The 19582-nt window shown below is 46.9% G+C and overlaps 1 protein-coding gene across 1 annotated transcript in view; it reads right to left on the bottom strand.

Moving 5' to 3' along the window:
- Positions 1–372: 372 nt before the first annotated feature.
- LOC138747522 (uncharacterized) overlaps positions 373–19582 on the bottom strand; it is a 168439-nt gene continuing 149229 nt past the window's right edge. The window contains exons 16-18 of the mRNA XM_069906807.1: positions 7791–7922; positions 3179–3296; positions 373–687 (exon numbers count right to left, since the gene is read on the bottom strand). Of these exons, the coding sequence (XP_069762908.1) occupies positions 517–687; positions 3179–3296; positions 7791–7922 (421 nt within the window). The 3' untranslated portion in view covers positions 373–516. The remainder of the gene's footprint in view (positions 688–3178; positions 3297–7790; positions 7923–19582) is intronic.

Raw genomic sequence — 19582 nt, forward strand, 5'->3', positions numbered from 1 at the left:
GTAAGAGACCAGACATTTCCCATTGATACCAAACATCATTACCATTGCTGAATAGCCCATGATCCTCAACTTTTGCATCACCACTGACCACACACAAGAATGAGCTGCCCATAAATCCCAAACAAAAATAGAAAATGCAGGAAGAACTCAGCATAGGGCATTGCATCTGTGAAAAGAGAAACTGTAAGAGAGCAATGAAGTAGGGTCGTGGAAAGGAAATTCAGAATGAACTAGTGAAGCCGGGGTAGAGATCAATGTGGCTTTATAAGTTTGATCCTCCCACAGCTGGTAGCTTAGACAACCTTGTTCTTGAGTGGAGAAGAAATATACAGCTGTCAAGTGTTCATGGATGAAAATGATCCACTTGCAAAGTTTTTCCATTGAAAATCATATTTTATTTTCATTTACTTGAAGTGACTCAAATGCAACTCTGCAAAATCCAACTCCCTCAGGAAATTACAAAATAAGATTGAGAAGTGTGCTTTAACAGATTTTTTACTTCAAGCTTATTCTTTACTAATCCTTACACATAAGTGAAAAGTGCAGTTTCCTATACTGGAACCACTGTTTCACATGTTTTGAAGAGCACTTGAAAATACTTTCCACAATAAAGAGCAGAGCGTCTTGAACAGGGAGTCTAAGAAGTTGATCCGCTGGAAGTGAAACTGCCAAAAGACACAACTTTTCCTGAAAGGCAAAATGCAGCATGTTTAAAACAATGCACTAAAATCTCAAAAAATCTACATTCAAGGCCATTATAATTTGGGGATTTTAATGGACTTTTTCAATTTAATAAAATACAATTTTATAAATACAGTGTAATTTACATTTCTAATGGAATCTGCCACTGCAGATGAGATGTAGTTAGAAAAGATTGGAAGGAGTGGACAGTTTCATGTATTTAGGATAAAAAGACCAGAGTGTATTTGGAAAGAGATGGAGCCTGCAGTCAGTCACAACAGAAAAACTGGTCATGGTTGGTAGGACATCTGGTTATTCACCTGAGTCATCTGGACAAATGATGAAAAATTAGAAATGGAGATCAGGTGACAAATGATCAAGGGTCAGGGTCAGCTGTGTGGATAGTTATATGGTGGATGTGATTGAGGGGCAGGGGCAGGCTATGGCAGTCGTGATCAGAGATACTATGGATGGTGACAGTGAGATAAGTGAGGATGAACAATTAAAAATACACAATTCATGGCAAACCTACCTGGAAAATAAAATAGAGGGTAAAGGGCTGTGATTCTGGGAAGTGTGAGATTGATGGTGGAGTAGGTTTATATAGATCTGTATGATATCCTGGGCCAAAAGAGAAAAAGTACAGCATAACACTGGGCTCTTTGGTCCTTTGCACCTAATCCTAAACACTTGTACAAGGTTCATATCCCACAATTCCCCCACCTGTTCCTGTCTTTCTAAATTCTTCCTTATATACTTCAATCATATCACCCTCAGCCTGATGCTCCAGAGAGAAAAAAAACATCATTCATCCAAATTCTCCTTGCAATTAATACACTCTTGTGAACCTTTCCTGCATCTTCTCTGAAGTCTCCATATCCTTGCTATAGTGTAGTGCCTAAAGTTGCACATAACACTCCAATGTGTCCTAACCAAAGCTTCAAATAGCCACATTGTGACTTCCCAACTTTCATACTCATTGAAGACAACCACTATATATGCCTTCTCTATCACCCTATCCACTTGTGTCCCCACTTTGATGGCGTTATGGACTTGCACCCTAAGATTTCTCTGGACACCAATGTTCCTTTTGGTTCTGTCAATTAATATGTTTTTTCTTTCTGCCATCAAAAATGCATCATCTCACTCTTGTCTAGATTGACCTGTATCTGCTTTAGCTCCTCTCAAATTTCCAACAGATCTATATCTTGCTTTGATGACTTCTTGCTGCTATAACTCTGAGACTATCTGCAAACTTCTTTATCAGAGCACGTACATTTTCATCCACATCTTTTCAATATGTGAACGGGGTCCCAGCACTGATCCTTGAGAACACCACTGGTCACAGACCTCCAGGCAAAAAAGCACCCCTCTATCACTACACTCTGTCTTCTATGACCAAATCTATTGAATCAAATTTACCAACTCACTATGGATCCCATGTGATTTAATCATCCGGACCAACCAATCAGGAAGAACCTTGTCAAATGCTGCACAAAAATTCATCTTCTGTCCTCTCAAAAGTTCATCTTTGCTTATTCCTCAAAGAGTAAATCATGTCATATTGGAGATGACATTTCTTCAATTGTTTTCTTATCACTGAAATAAGGGTCACCAGCCTTAATTTACTAGTTTGTTCTCTTTGCCCTTCTTAAATAAAGAGGACATTGAAACCTCTGTAAAGGGCCCAGCAATGGTTGGTTCCCTCAGAATTCTGCGATAGATTCCATTGTTCCCTGTCAACTTATTCACTTTATTGTTTTCAAGTCGTCAACATCCTCCTTGTAAATACTGATATAACTCAAGAGATGCAGACCACTAGTGAAGTCTCGCAAAAGCAAGAGGATGGACACAACAGCACTAGAGGACTTTTCCCATCATGAGTGCACTTTTGAAGTGCGTGCAATGAAATATTTTTAACATAGCTTGGGCCACTGGAAAGCATCTATAAAATATTAAAGATCATACTAGAAATCAGCTCCAACCTTAATACATAGAATTTCATGGAGCCTGAAGCCCTCCTACTGCAACATGGATTTAGCCATCAACTGTTCTTGATGGTCTCGATGATGGCAAACAAGAAATCTGCAGATGCTGGGGTTTTGTGCAGGGCACAGAATCTCAGCATGTCATGCAGTTGCTGTTTCAGGCCTGAGCCCTTACTCAGTGTTGAACCAAAAGAGAAGGCCAATCAACATCCAAGTGCTATAGCTAAAGCTCAACCGACACAACACCAACTCAGAAGTAAAACATGGAAGTCTGCAGATACCTTGGTTCTCTGGAGAAGGAAGGGGTGGAGGGCTGGAGGAGAGAAGACAGGGGTGATGGGGAAGAAAGAGAGAATGGGGAGTAGGCTAGCTCAGATGCAGCCAAACATGGCTATCCTGAGGTTGCCCGGAAATAGCAGTCTTTTTTTTTCAGGAAGAAGAACATACAAGTAAAAGAAACTGAAGGCCTTATTCTATGTTTTGTGCTTTAGTTAAGGTTTGGTATTTACCTCAGCAGAAGGTATAGAACTTGGACTAAAATGGTGAAAAAATGAAAGTTTCTGTAACAATGGACCAGCTTCTTCTGGCGCATCAAGGTCCAAACATTCATCCTTTAATAAAGTGAACCTGTATAGACAAACATTCTTGTGTTTCTGCAGATATACATCATATTTTAACTCTTGCTTTAAGTAAACTTAGCTGAATGTAAAGTTAAAATGCCTTTATAAAACACTGATAATTTATGAACAATTCAAAACTCATTCATTGACTGCTAGAAAAAAATATTGGCAAGTGGGTAAAGCTGTTTTAAATGCTGTGTTGTAACAAAATTGTTCACATAGAGGATTCCCTCTGAGGTAAACATCCATTTTGCTTTCATTTCTCCTAACTCTGCCTGACTACCACATTATTGCTAAATTGGTGCACTTACCTAGCACTTTCCTGGTGGGGTCACAATTAATATTCCATTTCATGAAAATGCAACTTGTGTTTTTGTTATATTAAAAAAAAATGCCCAAGTAGCCCTTGGGATACTGAGGAGAAGATGAGCAGGCAGATTTTGGAATGGTGCGGGAAATACAGGGTTGTAATTATGGGTGATTTAAACTTTCCTAATATTCACTGGCACCTACTGACTGTAAGAGGGATAGATGGGGGTGAATTTGTCATGAGTGTCCAAGAAGGATTCATGACACAGTACGTGAACCGGCCAACAAGAGGAGAGGCCACACTGGATCTGGTTCTGGGGAATGAACCTGGTCAGGTGGAGGACCTCTCAGTGGGGGAGCATTTGGTTTGAGAGTCCACAACTCCCTTAACTTCATCACATCTATGGAAAAGGATTAACAGATAAATTTGAAAGTGCTTAACTGGGGAAGGGTTAATTATGAAGGGACAAGGCAGGAACTAGTAAAAGTAAATTGGAAACAGATGTCTAAGGGTGAAAGCATAGAATTATTGTGGAGGAAGTTTAGGGACCACTTGTGTAGGGTTCAAGATAGGTCTGTCCCACTGGTAGGAAAAGGGAACTGTGGCTGACAAAACAGGTTAGGCAACTAGTCAAGAGGAAGGAGGAAGCATACATTAGATATAGGAAGCAGGAAACAAGAAGGGCTCATGAGAAGTATATGGTAGCCAGGAAGGAGCTTAAGAAAGGACAGGAGAGCTCGAAGGGGACATGAGAAGGCCTTGGCATGTAGGATTAAGGAGAACCCCAAGGCATTCTATGCAAATGTGAAAAACAGAAGAAATGACAAGAAAGAAGGTGGGGCTGCAAAAGGATCAAGGAGGCAACATGTACCTGATGGCAGAGGAGGTTAGGGAGGTCCTAAATTAATACTTTGTGTCAGTATTCACAAGAGAAAAGGATCTTGATCATGGTGAGATCGAAATTGAACAGGTCTGTGTGCTGGACAATATGGAGATTAAGAAAGTGGAAGCGTTGGATCTTCTTAAAAGCATCAAGATTGATAAGGCCCCGGGGCCAGACACAATATACCCCAAGCTGCTGCAGGAAATGAGAGAAGAGATAACTGGGGCAAACATTATGATCTTTGAATCCTCTTTGGCCACAGGGGAGGTGCCAAAGGATTGGAGAATGGCAAATGTAGTTCTCTTGTTTAAAAAAAAGGTAATAGGAGAATCCTGGGAGTTATAGACCAGTGAGTCTAATGTCAGTGGTGTACAAACTTACGGAGAGGATTTTCAAGGATAGGATCTATGAGCATTTGAAGTACAGTCTACTCAAGGATAGTCAACATGGCTTTGTGAAGGGAAGTTCATGTCTCATGAGTCTAATTGAGTTTTTGAGGAGGTAACAAAAGAAATTGATGAGGGTAGGGTGGTATATGTGGACTACATGGATTGTAGCAAGATATTTGATGAGGTCCCCCACAAGACTCATCCAGAAAGTCATGAGGCACAGGATCAGTGGGACCTTTGCTGTGTGGATAAAACGTTGGCTTGTCGGAAGAAAGAAGAGAGTAGTAGTGGAAGGAAAGTATTCTGCCTGGAGGTCAATAACTAGTGGAGTGCCACAAGGATCTGTTCTGGAACCCCTGCTCTTTGTGATTTTTTATGTGACCTGCGTGAAGAGGCAGAAGGAGGTGTCTCTAAGTTTGAAATGACACAAAGTTTGGAGGAGTTGTGGATGGAGCTGAAGATTGTCGAAGGTGATGAGGATATAGATAGGATGCAGAGTTGGGCAGAAAAGTGACAGATGGATTTCAATCCAGATAAGTATAAGGTGATGCATTTTGGAATAACAAACGAGAAGGTTGAGTACAAGGTTAATGGTTGGTTACTTAAGAGTGTGGATGAACAGAGGGACCTTGGGGTTCAAATCCTTACATCCCTCAAGGTTGCCGCACAGGTTGATAGGATAGTTAAGGATGCTGGGCTTCATCAATAGGGGGATTTAATTCAGGAAAGAGGTCATGTTACAACTGTACAAATCACTGGTAAGATTACATTGTGTTCAGTTCTGGTCACTTCATTATAGGAAGGATGTGGAAGCTATGGAGAGGGTGCCGAGGAGATTTACCAGGATGGTACCTGGATTGGAAACATCTTATGAGGCAAGGTTAGTAGAGCATACTTTTTGGAGCTGAGAAGGATGAGAGGAGACTTGATAGTCTACAAGATTTTGAGATGCATCAATAGGGTGGATAGCCAACACCTGTTTTGCAGGGCAGGATCAGCAAACACCAGAGGGCATATGTACAAAATTAAGGAAGGTAAGTTTAGGAGAGAGTTGTGGGTGCCTAGAATGCCTTACCTGAGATGATGGTGGATGCTGAAACATTGGGGGAATTTAAGAGACCCTTGGACAGACACATGGATGAAAGAAAAATAGAGGGTTATGGAGTAGGGAAGGTTTAGTACATTATTTTAAGGAAAGAATATATGGGTTGGCACAACTTTGAGGGCCGAAAGGCCTGTACTGTGCTGTATTGTTCTATGTTCTAATGCTGCAAGTGCAATGAGCAGGACATAAAGTAGATTGGGAGAAAGGTGATGTGATTTCTGCTTGAATGGAGAAATATAATGACAAAAGATTCTGTAACCAGAACTGTCTCAGTAGAGGCTTTTGGAAATAGTAGGCAATATTGGCTATCTCCCCTCTGCACTTTCAGTCTTGATGAAGAGTTCCAGTTGAAAACGTCTATCATTGTTTTTCTCCCACTGATGCTGCTTGATCCATGTATTCTTGCAGCAGATTGTTTTTGCTCCATATTCCAACATGGCTCAAGTTTCAAAAGTTTTTTTGTTGGCCATCCATTGACAGAAGGATGCCAACATCCTTTTCTCCTAAATTAGTCAGGACACACCTTCAAATAAAGGGAAAAAGAAGTGTTCTTCAAGCATCCTCAAGCCAAAATGAAAATTAGAAACCACGCAAGGAAGATTATTGCACAGGACATCCTATGACAGTTTGAAAGTCTGCTCCAAAGATTGACTCTGTAACCACAAAATGGCAACATCTGACAGTGGGGAGTGAAGGAGCAAGGTCGAGACAGGGGATGGAAAGGTGATAATCATGGAAGGGTGATGGAAGTGGATGTGGTAGGGAGAAGCCAAAGGAGGAAACATGGTGGATGGGTGTGTGGGTGATAAGAAGACAGAATTAGGTGAGATGGGAAGGGGAGATGGAAAAGGTGAACAAAGAGAGAAAATTTGTAGGTGGACAGTAGTAATGGGAAACGAGCACTGTTTGTGGATTAACTGAAATTGGAAAATTCTGTGTTCACTGGGATGTAAAATTTCAAATAGGAAAAGGTGCAGGGTACATCTTTTTTCTGGAAGGTGCATGATTAGGAACATGCTGCCTATTATAGAAGCTGAAAATAGTGAATCGGGATACTAGTTAAACTCTTAAAGGAGAACAATTTGCTGGGCTACAAAGAGCAACAGAATCTGTGATACTCAACTAAACATAGTTCAGGATTTTAATAAGAATTGTTTGGGTAATTGGGAATATAAACACTGTGAATAGGGGGTTAGGGTCATTAACAAAACCAAATGATCTGATTCAGCTGCACAAGAGCCTATTTAAATTTCTATCAATTTAGTTTTATTCTGGGAAGGTTTGTAAATATTTTCTGTCAATTAGCATATTGAAGATATTATAAATTTATTAAATTATTCTAAGTCAACAAAAAGATGATAATCATTGGAAAAAGTTGGCAATATCACCTTTTGTTGATAGCAGGGTATTAGGTTTTATCTCCTCTCCACTGAATGGTTCCAGCATCGGCTTTGCAATCACTTTTGGCAATTGCAAGCCCAATGCCTTTGTTAGGGATAAGTACGCACAATGTTGTTAAATACGCAGAAGCTCTGGGAAATGTTTGCTGTCTCCTTGTATCTTCCTGGTAGGAGGATCAACATCATGGGGAAAATGTGACAGAAGTTGTCTTGCTCATTTTTGATATTTGGTTTAGAGAATATATAGTATCCCTTTTAAACTCTAAGCAATCCAAAAGTTACAGGCACACACTAGAAGTCTTTTTCTGAGTTAAAATAATATTTATTAAAAATTCCTGTAACTTCCTAGACTTTTTAAGAAAAATTATTAAACATCTTAACCCGAACTTAGTTATCATAGGAAAGAGAGCTTACCAAATGGGTGGATGTTTTGGTGGTTCTAAAACCTTCGTGTCATGATTGATTGATGTAATCATCGTTTCAAAGTCTACTTCAGGATTAACATCAAGTAGCTGCAGTATAGCACTCATTCTAAGTGTACGGTTTCTGAAATTTACATCAATCCAGATTTCTTCAATTAAAACATTTACACTGAAGCACTGTAAACATGAAAATTTAGCAGGACAAAATTACAAAGTGTATTCCCCTTAGGACTGGATTAATTGGCAGAGGAAGTGGCAAAAAAAATCTAGGAACATAAAAATATAAAAGGGTAAAAACTTCAACTTTTTGGGATATGCACATGACAATGTTGGGAAAGCCATTAACGACCCTCATTACAAGCCCTAGTTTTATCATTCCTTCACTGGAATCAATCTATGACATCTGCCAATCAACTGCCTATACCCTATGTGGTGGTTTGTTATTACACCACTAGGTCACCAGGGGCCACCACCTGGTGACCTTGTATATATAAACTGGTTGCAGCTCATTCTCATTCATTCTGGCCGAGGCTTGCACAGAGGCAAGGCCTAGCTATATATATTAGCCTATTAAAACTAACGTTTTACTTGCACTCTGTCTCGTGTGGTTGATGATAGTCGCCATCAATTTAATAGGCTAATATATATATCCTGAATGGATGTTGCTTCTGCCCTTGCCCGTGCTCCCGACTCCGCCGAGGCCCGGCTCAGGGACCTAGAAACGTGGATGGATTGCGTGCACGTGCCGCTGAATACAAACCGGACAGAAGGGACAGAGAGCTGCAGGATCAAAATCGTGGGAGAGAGAGGGACTCACCCAGTGGTCATAGTGGACTAAGAGAGGGACAGAAGTATCCCAGAGCAGGAAAAGAGAGGCCAAGGGCCCCGCCTGTTAGCTAATTCACCGGGACCGGCCATGCAATCCAAAGGGTTCTTGGTTTATAACCAAGGATCGCGTCAAGCACGAGTGGAGGGCATACAGCAAGTCGCCCTCCCGATCACGATTTATTTTCAGGACTGTGGGGACGGATTACTACTCCTGAGACACCCCCAACTATCCCCAATCCCCCAGAGGGGGCTCACGTTTCCGCAGGATCAAGCCCCACACCCCCCAGCCACCGAATCAGAGGCTCAGGTTTAGCCAAGTGCTGAAGCCCAACAGGCTGGACCTGGATCCCAGAACTCCCGGGGCAAGCACGCACTTCGGCCGATGGCAGAGATGTTTATTAAATTACGCGGGGGTTGAAGGAGCGTCAGAAGAGGAGATGCTAATGCTACTGTTAGATCAGCTAGGGGATCGCCCATACTCGCTTATACAAGACGCTAAACCATACCAAGAGGCAATGAACACCCTATGGAGGCACTATAACAGAGGGCACACTCTAGGCATTGGCTTATGACCAGGTCGCAGCAAGCAGGGGAGTCGGTGAGAGATTTTATACTGGCGCTGAAAGACTTAGCAAGGGCATGTACTTTTAAAGTAGTATCAGCCCAAGACTATGCAGATAATCTTGTAAGAGACAGGATTGTGGCTGGTGTCAGATCTACAGAAATCAGACAAAGGCTGCTGGAAAAGGGGATGGTTAAGCTGGAAGAGGCAGTCTATTGCGGAGGCTCTGGAGGACTCTAGGAGAGAACTAGAAGAGTATTCACTGCTGGACTTGGTAGCCCCCTAAAGGGAGAGGAATATGAGTGATCAAGGGCAGCATATAGCAGCTGCAGCCCCACTGGAGCGCTCCGTGCCCTTTTTGCGGATAGCCCAAGCACCCCAGAGCTCACTGCCCTACTAAGGAAAAGGACTGTTCAAAGTGTGAAAAGAGAGGACATTATGCGAAAGTCTGTAGAAGCCTCAAGGCTCCCGGCAAAGCCCTTTCTCATGCAAATGAGAGGTGGGAAAGCTCTTCTTCCTCCTCAGGCAGGCAGAAGCAGAATGCCATGTGCTGTCGGCCATCTTGGGCAAAGGATGCCAGACAGAGGACTACGATACAGAGTGCTACTACAACCAGAATGTCAAGTACTATCAGAACGGAGGATGTGCCATGTTGGCCTCTCTGCGTTTGAATCAGGCGAGTTCACATAATTTATCGGATGCTACTGTTAGTATTAAAGTTAATGGGTCGACAGTAAATTGCTTGATGGATAGCGGGAGTACGGAAAGTTTCATAGACCAGGAGCTGGTAGAATGCTTTGCTCTAAGCACGTACCCAAGTGACCACCAGATTTTATTAGCGTCTAACAGACACATAACTAAGGTAAAACATTTCTGCAGGGTCACATTGGAAATACAGAGCACAGAGTATGAAGAGTTTAAGTAGCTAGTTCTCCCACCCCTCTGTGCTCCCGTCCTACTGGGGCTGGACTTCCAGTGTGTGGTGCACTGTTAGCCAGAATCAGACACACACACAAGGTAAAGACTGTACAACAGGCTTTAATCCACAAAGACTTCCACAGAGCCAGGCTGGCTGTGGCTGCAGCAACTCTTGAGTGAGGCCGGCACAGGCTTATATCCCGGAGGGTGATTGACACCCGACTGGGTGGGGCTTGATTCATTCAGGCCAACTGATTGACAGCCAGCCAGGTGTTGACCTGTCCCCTTACACTCCTGCAGATACAGAGATTGCCCCCTGCAGTAGGCCGGTGGTGTACCACCACACAGTGCCAATTGAAAAGCATCACAATAGTACATAATGGGCTGCTTCCCCCACTGCTCCTTGAGAATAGACAACACTGTAGACTGATGGCCCTGAATATAGAATTCCCCACCCCCCCCCACTATTCATGCACCTCACTCCCAACTGCACCCCAGTAGCCACTAAAAGCAGGAAGTATAGCCCGAGGGGCAGAGAGTTCATTAGAACAGAAGTCCGCAGACTCCTGCAGGAGGGCATTATAGAAAAGAGCTCCAGCCCCTGGAGAGTATAGGTCGTTGTTGTGAAGTCAGGGGGGAAGCGGCACATGGTGGTGGATTACAGTCAGACAATCAACAAATTTAAACAGCTGGATGCCTACCTGCTTCCACGTATTGCGGACATGGTAAACAGCATTGCTCAATATAAAGTGTTCTTTACCATTGATCTCAAGGCAGCGTACCACCAGTTGCCCATTAGAGAGAGCGACCGCATATACACGGCGTTCGAGGCAGACAGCAGGGTGTGTCAATTCCTCTGCCTCCCCTTTGGCATTACCAATGGGGTGTCCCTGTTCCAGTGGGAGATGGACCGCATAGTAGACGAGTACCAACTCCAGGCGGTGTTCCCATACCTGGACAATGTTACGATTTGCGGCCACTCGCAAGCTGACTATGACACTAACCTTCAACGTTTTTTTCAGGCAACAAAGGACCACAATCTAACGAATAATAGGGATAAATGCGTCTTCAGCACTAGGAAACTGGCCATCCTGGGCTAAGTGGTGCAGAATGGGGAAATCAGCCCGGACCCTGCCCACATGCGCCCGCTTCTAGACCTCCCGGTCCCACACTCACAGAAAACCTTAAAGAGATTGTGATAGTACAGATCTATCACCAATGTACATAGTGTATATAGTTACTGTATCTAGACTGTGCTTACAGCGATTGGCTGAGAGCTAAGCCACACCTATTGTTTGGGCCTTAAAGGGTTGTGTCCCTAGCCAGGTCGGATCATTCCGGACTGGTCGGCCACCTGTGAAGAGCTCCGGTCTTTTGCTAATAAAAGCCTTGGTTTGGATCAACAAGTCTTTGGTTCTTTCGACGAGCTCTACAATTTTATTAGCAAAAGGAATTTTTTTTGAAAGGGATGGAGCGTTTAACTCGGCCAGAAAAACTTGATATCGACCCACAGTCAGCTACAGCCTTCAAAGCCTTTAACTTCTGGCTGCTGAACTTTGAAAACTTCCTGAGATTCATTGAGGTAGAGGAGGATAACCAGCGTCTAACAGCATTGCTGTCTATGGTGTCCTTGAGAGTCTACGAGAACATCCAGGATGAGACCACTTACACCGCAGCCATAAAGGTACTGAAAGGACTGTATGATCAACCGGTGAATAGAGTTCATGCCCGGCTCATGCTTGCGTCGAGGAAACAACAGCCCGGCGAGTCCAGCAGGGCATATTTACAAGTACTAAAGGCATTGGGCAAGGACTGTAACTGTGTGGACAAAACTGCTGCCGAGATCACTAGCGACCTCGTCCGGGATGCCTATGTGGCCGGGCTCCGATCGAACGAAGTGAGGCTGCGTTTGCTCGAACAAGGGGTAGAAAAACTAGAGGACGTGGCCCGGATTGCAATCACAATGGAGGATGCAGCCTTAAAGTCCACCGAGCTCTCTAGGGACTGGACCCCTCGTTCTGATGTGAGTAAAGTGCCCTTCTACCCTACCCCTGACGGACTGTCGGCTGCTGCTACCCTGCCCCGTGCGAACCCGAAATGTTATTTCTGCGGGAGGAACAAGCACAGCAGATCCCAGTGCCCAGCAAGAAAAGCCAGGTGCCAGAAGTGCCTTAAAAACGGCCACTTTGCTGCAGTCTGTAGGTCTAAAATGGCCGCCAGCAAACACAGTGCCTCGTGTGAAGCCCAACCGCCACTATCCCATTCAAACTCTTCTTCCCCAGAGCTCTCGTCCAATGAGAGCGAGGGCTCCCCTGCACGGCAACGCCTGACGTCACGGAGACGCCGAACCCGGAAGGGGCAACCCACCGTCGCAACCATGGTGATGGCCTGCCTCTCGCCCGCCGCTGCTGCCGCCGCCACAGTCACCCCCGGGGCCGACGCTACCGCCGCTGCTGCCGCCGCCACGGACACCCCCGGGGCCGACGCTACCGCCGCTGCTGCCGCCGCCACGGACACCCCCGGGGCCGACGCTACCGCCGCTGCTGCCGCCGCCACGGACACCCCCGGGGCCGACGCTACCGCTGCTGCCGCCGCCGCCACGGACACCCCCGGGGCCGACGCTACCGCCGCTGCTGCCGCCGCCACGGACACCTCCGGGGCCGACGCTACAGCCGCTGCTGCCGCCGCCACGGACACCCCCGGGGCCGACGCTACCGCCGCTGCTGCTGCCGCCACAGACACCCCCGGGGCCGACGCTACCGCCGCCGCAGCCACCCCCGCGGCCAACCAGGTGCTCACCCTAGCGTCCATCGCTGACGACCGCCAGGGCCCGACCACCGATCACGAGCAACTACAAACCCCACTACTTACCATTCACCCGCCACAACAGCACTTCCGGGAGGTTCTCCAACCTGCTCCTCGAGCGTTGACTACGTCATCCCGTTGCGTGACGTCATCCCGTTGCGTGACGTCATCGCGCAAAACTCGCCTGTCAACTGCTTCAATAACATTAAACCAGCAATGCTCTCATCCCCTCACCAGAGCAATGGAACTGATTAAAGTGCATGGACACTACACCAATTGCTTATTTGACTCTGGGTCAACTGACAGTTTTATCCAGCCAGATCTGGCCCTCCGTTGGGGACTTGACATTATCCCCACTACCCAGAGGATCTCATTAGCGACGAGGTCGCACTCGACTGGGATAAAGGGGTATTGCATCGCCACGCTGGAAGTACAGGGCGTGACGGTCACCCACTTTAAATTATTCGTCCTTCCCCAATTGTGCGCCCCAGTGTTGCTGGGATTAGACTTCCAGTGTCAGTTCCAAACGGTGTCCCTACACTTTGGGGGACCCCACGCCCCCCTCTCGGTCTGCCATCGCCATCGCCCCACTCCCGAAGCACCCGAGCAACCCGCCCCCGTGCCCCGGGGCCAATCCTGCGGCCTTTCCACACTCCGGATTGCCCCGCCAGCACTCTTCGCAAACCTCACCCCTGGCTGGAAGCCTGTGGCCACCAAAAGTCGGCAATATAGTTACGAAAACAGGCAATTCATTAGGAGTGAGGTGCGTAGATTGCTGGATGAGGGCATCATCGAACCCAGTTAAAGCCCCTGGAGAGCCCAGGTGGTGGTTGTCAAGAATGGGGAAAAACTACGGATGGTGGTCGACTACAGCCAGACCATTAACCGCTTCACACTCCTGGATGCGTACCCCCTGCCACGCATCACGGATGTGGTGAACCAGATCGCCCAGTACCGCATTTTCTCCACTATTGACCTACGTTCGGCCTACCACCAGCTCCCGATCCGCTGCGAGGACCGACCATTCACGGCCTTTGAAGCGAATGGGCGGCTATATCAATTTCTCAGGGTACCATTCGGGGTCACAAATGGTGTCGCGGTCTTCCAGCGGGAAATGGACAGGATGGTGGACCAGAACGGGCTAACCGCTACCTTCCCGTATCTGGACAATATCACCATCTGCGGCCACGACATGCAGGACCATGACGCCAACCTAGACAAATTTCTTCAAACTGCCCGTCAGCTAAACCTGACTTACAATTTGGACAAGTGTGTTTTCCGGACCACACGACTCGCTATTCTAGGTTGTGTGGTGGAAAACGGGATAGTCATGCCAGATCCTGACCGCATGCGTCCCTTAATGGACTTACCCCCCCCACATACCCAGAAAGCTCTCAAACGCTGCCTGGGCCTTTTCTCTTATTACGCACAATGGGTTCCAAACTACGCCGACAAGGCACGTCCTCTTATCAAGACCACCTCTTTTCCCCTCTCGACCGAAGCCACAGCGGCTTTCGATCGAATCAAATCTGACATCGCTGCTGCGACGCTGCACGCGATCGATGAGTCTGTCCCGTTTCAAGTCGAGAGCGATGCATCCGACTTCGCCCTGGCAGCCACCTTGAACCAGGCCGGTCGGCCTGTAGCCTTCTTCTCCAGAACCCTCCAGGGTCCGGAGAGTAGACACTCCTCGATCGAGAAGGAGGCCCAGGCCATAGTTGAAGCGGTACGTCGTTGGAGACATTACCTCGCTGGGAGGCGCTTTACACTGTTGACTGATCAACGCGCGGTCTCCTTCATGTTCAGCAACACCCAGCGTGGTAAGATAAAAACGACAAAATCGCCAGATGGAGAATCGAACTCTCCACCTTTAACTATGACATCCTGTACCGGCCTGGTAAGCTCAACGACCCGCCTGACGCACTCTCCAGGGGGACGTGCGCCAGCATACAGATGGACAGACTACGGAAACTCCATGAGGCGCTCTGTCATCCAGGGGTCACTAGGTTTGCTCACTTTGTCAAGGCGCGCAACTTACCCTACACAATTGAGGAGATCCGCTCCATGACCCGAGCCTGTTCGGTGTGCGCCGAATGCAAGCCCCACTTCTTCCGTCCGGATAACTCCCACGTCATCAAAGCCACCCGCCCCTTCGAGCGTCTTAGCGTAGACTTTAAGGGACCCCTACCGTCGACCAACCGTAATACCTACATCCTTACGGCCATCGACGAATACTCCCGCTTCCCATTCGCTGTGGCCTGCCCAGACACCACTGCCACCTCAGTGATACAGGCCCTTCACAGTATTTTCACCATCTTCGGGTACCCCAATTCCATCCACAGTGATAGGGGGTCCTCATTCATGAGTTCAGAGCTGCAACAGTACCTTCTGGAGTGTGGCATTGCTTCAAGCAGGACCACGAGCTATAACCCACGCGGTAATGGCCAGGTCGAGAGGGAGAATGCCACCATATGGAGAGCGGTTACACTGGCTCTCCGGTCTAAAGGTCTCCCCACTTCTCACTGGCAGGAGGTTCTCACTAGTGCCTTACACTCCATCCGCTCCCTCCTATGTACTGCAACAAATGCCACCCCCCACGAAAGGATGTTCCTTTTCCCGAGGAAATCCGAATCGGGAACCACTGTACCGGCATGGCTCACCGTCCCTGGCCCCGTCCTTTTGCGACGCCACGTCCGGCACTCAAAGAATGACCCCTTGGTCGACCGAGTGACTCTACTCCACGCGAACCCACATTACGCATACGTGGAGTTCCCAGACGGGCGGGAGGACACTGTTTCGGTGCGGGACCTAGCTCAGGACGCGGTAGACCCAGCAAACCCCCCAACTCCTTATGCTCCAGGCCCCGTGCCGCAACAGAAGGACCAACAGCACCCCAATGACTCGGGCCACCCTGCCGACAAAACGACTGGGGAATTGAGCGACGGAGCAGTCGCACCCGATGAGCCCGCTGGTGACACCACTCCAGCGACCCCAATCCCGGCACCACGGCGGTCACGCCGGATGGTCAGACCCCCTGACCGCTACAGTCCTTGACCTACCCCTTCCTTTTCATTCTCTCCCTCGTTTTTGTTTTTTTTTTCCCCGGGTCAATTCTCCAAGAAGGGGTGAATGTGATAGTACAGATCTATCACCAATGTACATAGTGTATATAGTTACTGTATCTAGACTGTGCTTACAGCGATTGGCTGAGAGCTAAGCCACACCTATTGTTTGGGCCTTAAAGGGTTGTGTCCCTAGCCAGGTCGGATCATTCCGGACTGGTCGGCCACCTGTGAAGAGCTCCGGTCTTTTGCTAATAAAAGCCTTGGTTTGGATCAACAAGTCTTTGGTTCTTTCGACGAGCTCTACAGAGATGTTTGGGACTTTTCGCATATTATGCACAGTGGGTCCCCAACTATGTATAATTGGGCCACCCACTCATAATAGCCTCAGCATTTCCTCTCAGCCCAGCTATCAAAGCCTTTTCAGAGATTAGGGATCTGACTGAAAAAGCAACCCTGCGATCCATAGATGAGACAATTCCTTTTCAGGTAGAGGCCGACGCCTCAGATATAGCGTTGGCTGCCACTCTGAACCAGGAGGGGCAACTGGTAGCCTTTTTCTAGCAGACCCTATAGGGGTCCAAGGTAAGACACTCGGCAGTGGAGAAGGAAGCTCAAGCCATTGTGGAAATGATAAGGCACTGGAGACATTATCTGGCACGTAAACTCTTCACCCTTGCCACGGACCAACGATCCGTGGCTTTTATGTTCGATAATCAGAACAGGGTGAAGATAAAAATGATAAAATCCTGCGCCAGAGGATAGACTGTCTACGTATAGTTACAACATTTTATACCGTCCAGGGAGGCTCAACGAGCCCCCAGATGCACTGTCCAGGGTCACCTGTGCGGCCCTCAATCAAATGTCCCAGTTGAGAGCTTGCACAATGAGCTGGGCCACCCAGGAGTCACTAGACTGTTCCACTTCATAAGGGCCCAAAACCTCCCATTCTCGGTAGAAGAGGTACGGACGGTAAGCAGGGGCTGCCCCACTTGTGCGGAGTGCAAACCACCGTTTCACTGACCGGATAAAGCCACGCTGATAAAAGCTACAAGACCTTTTGAGCGCCTCAGCCTCGATTTTAAAGGCCCATTCTCTTCCTATGACAGGAACGTCTATTTCCTTAATGCCACAGACGAATACTCACACTTCCCTTTTGCTATTCCGTGTCCCGATGTATCTGCAACCAGTGTAATAAAGTGCCTGCAATCCATTTTTAGCATGTGTGAGTACCCCAGCTATATATACACAGATAGGGGTGGCTCCTTTATGAGTGCTGAGGTCCAGCAGTACCTGAGAGATAGAGGCATAGCCACCAGACACACCACAAGCTATAACTCCAGAGGTAATGGGCAGGTAGAAAGGGAAAATGCCACTATCTGGAAAATGGTCCTACTGACCTTAAAGGCAAAAGACCTACCAGTGGCAAGGTGGCAAGATGTGTTACCGGAGGCCTTGCACTCCATATGCTTGCTGTTGTGTACTGCCATGAACATGACACCTCATGACCGTATGTTTTTTTCTCGAAGAAAGCCACGACAGGCATGGTGCTGCCTAGATGATTAATGACACCAGGACCCACTCTCTTCCGAAACACTGCAGGCCCCACAAAATGGACCCTCTAGTGGAGCCAGTGGAAGTGAGGCACGCGAACCCCCACAACACATATGTCGCATTCAGGGATGGACAAGAAGACTCGGTGGCCACCAGTTACCTCACACTGGCCGGACGAGTGGATGACGCAGGAGAGCCGACCCCTATGGTCAGCAGGAAGGGACAGTGGACAACGCAGGAGAGCTGCAGACCCCTACGGATCTGCGGGAAGGAACTGTGGACGATGCAGGCAGGTCGTGGATCCCTACAGACCAGCGCGAAGATCGATGGACACCAGGACAGACGATTGTCACGCCACCCCATGGGGTCCCACTGAACAACACACCCCCAAAAACCAATACCCCGACGGGAAGCCCTACACCCCCTCAGCATATTCCCACCCAATGTCAGGACCCTCGACCCTTAATACTCTCCAGCCCCCTGCCCAGTACCCCGAAGGTCCAAGAGGAAAAGGAAACCTTGCCAGATACTGGACTTATGAATGCATGAAAAAGAGAAGCAGGGGGGGGGGGGGGGGGTGAAGGGAAGCCAAAAAAATTTTTAAGTGGGGGGTGAATGTGGTGGTATGTTATTACACCACTAGGTCACCAGCACCTTGTATATATAAACCAGTTGTAGCTCATTCTCATTCATTCTGACCTAGGCTTGCAGAGGTAAGGCCTAGCTGATATGTTAGACTATTAAAACTAGCATTTTACTTGCACTCTGTCTCGTGTGGTTGATGCTAGTTGCCATCACCCTAAACTCACCCCTTCCCACTATCGGTCATCCTTCACCCCTCTCTGGATCACTATTCCCTACTGACTCTTGTCTAACCACTCCCACCCTGTCCTCACTATTCTGGTCTCTCCCCTTTGCACTCTCAGTCTCAGGACCAACATGATGACATTTCTTTTTCTCCCACAGATGCTGCTTGACTTTGCTGAATTCCTCCAGCAGATTGATTCTTTGCTCTTGATTCCAGCATCTGCAGTCTCATATGTCTTCAATGAATGGCTTCTGCATTCAGTCCACAATAAGGCAGTTGGCAGAATACTCTGCAGAGATTCATTAGTATGTAAGGTTACATTTTACAACAGTAAAGGTGCAAACACTGAGGTGGCGAGGATGCAAAATCTTCTGGATTACATTTCCAAATATGTTCACTTAAGATTTACATGAAAATTAGCAGGGCAGGAGCAAAAATCCTACGTCAATGTCTGAGAGTTAGCTTTGCAGCTGTTCTTAGGTAAAACTTGTAAGCAAATTAGAATAATTGAGAATGCAAATCAGTAGCATAGAAGTGCTGATGACTGTCTATTTTTTATTAAGCTTGGATAAATAAAATACAAGAAGAAAGGCTTTTATTTTTATCATGACTTTAGAAATCCCAAATGCTTTCCATGCAGTTAAGAACATAAGAAAACAGCCACAGTTTTTTTTGCAATGACCTCTTATGTGACCTTAGCTGTGGAACTAATTAATTCACCAACGTCTCATACATTTCTGACCCCACTGTCAGCAACAATATCATTTCTATTTCTGACCTTACCCGAGTTTCTCTGTTTTGTGTCATCTCCTGAAATTCAATGATATCATTTGATCCAGAAATACTTCAGTTCATTCCACGAACAGGGTACATGACAGACTTTTCATATTTCACTGGCTCACTTAATATCCACCATATTCACCGTCTGCCACCACAAATACTCGAACTTGAAAATCTTCTCTATTTTACACCTCCTGCTGTTCTGCTATTTTCTCATGCAGCAATAGTCCAAACTTGTTGATAATGTAGTACCTGCAGGTATTCTGGTATTGATATACTGTAAGACTAGAGTCATAATCAGAGCATAGCATAGCCACTTCAGCCCAACTCATCAATGCTGACCATTTTGGCATTCAGGGCTATTCTCATTTGCCTGCATTTGGTCCATATGTTTCTCAACTATCCACCAGTGACACTCTCATCCATGGCGACCAAGTGTTTTGAAAGGCTGGTGTTGAAGCATATCA

Source organism: Narcine bancroftii, chromosome 1, assembly GCF_036971445.1.
Source record: "Narcine bancroftii isolate sNarBan1 chromosome 1, sNarBan1.hap1, whole genome shotgun sequence".
NCBI classification, from domain to species: domain Eukaryota; kingdom Metazoa; phylum Chordata; class Chondrichthyes; order Torpediniformes; family Narcinidae; genus Narcine; species Narcine bancroftii.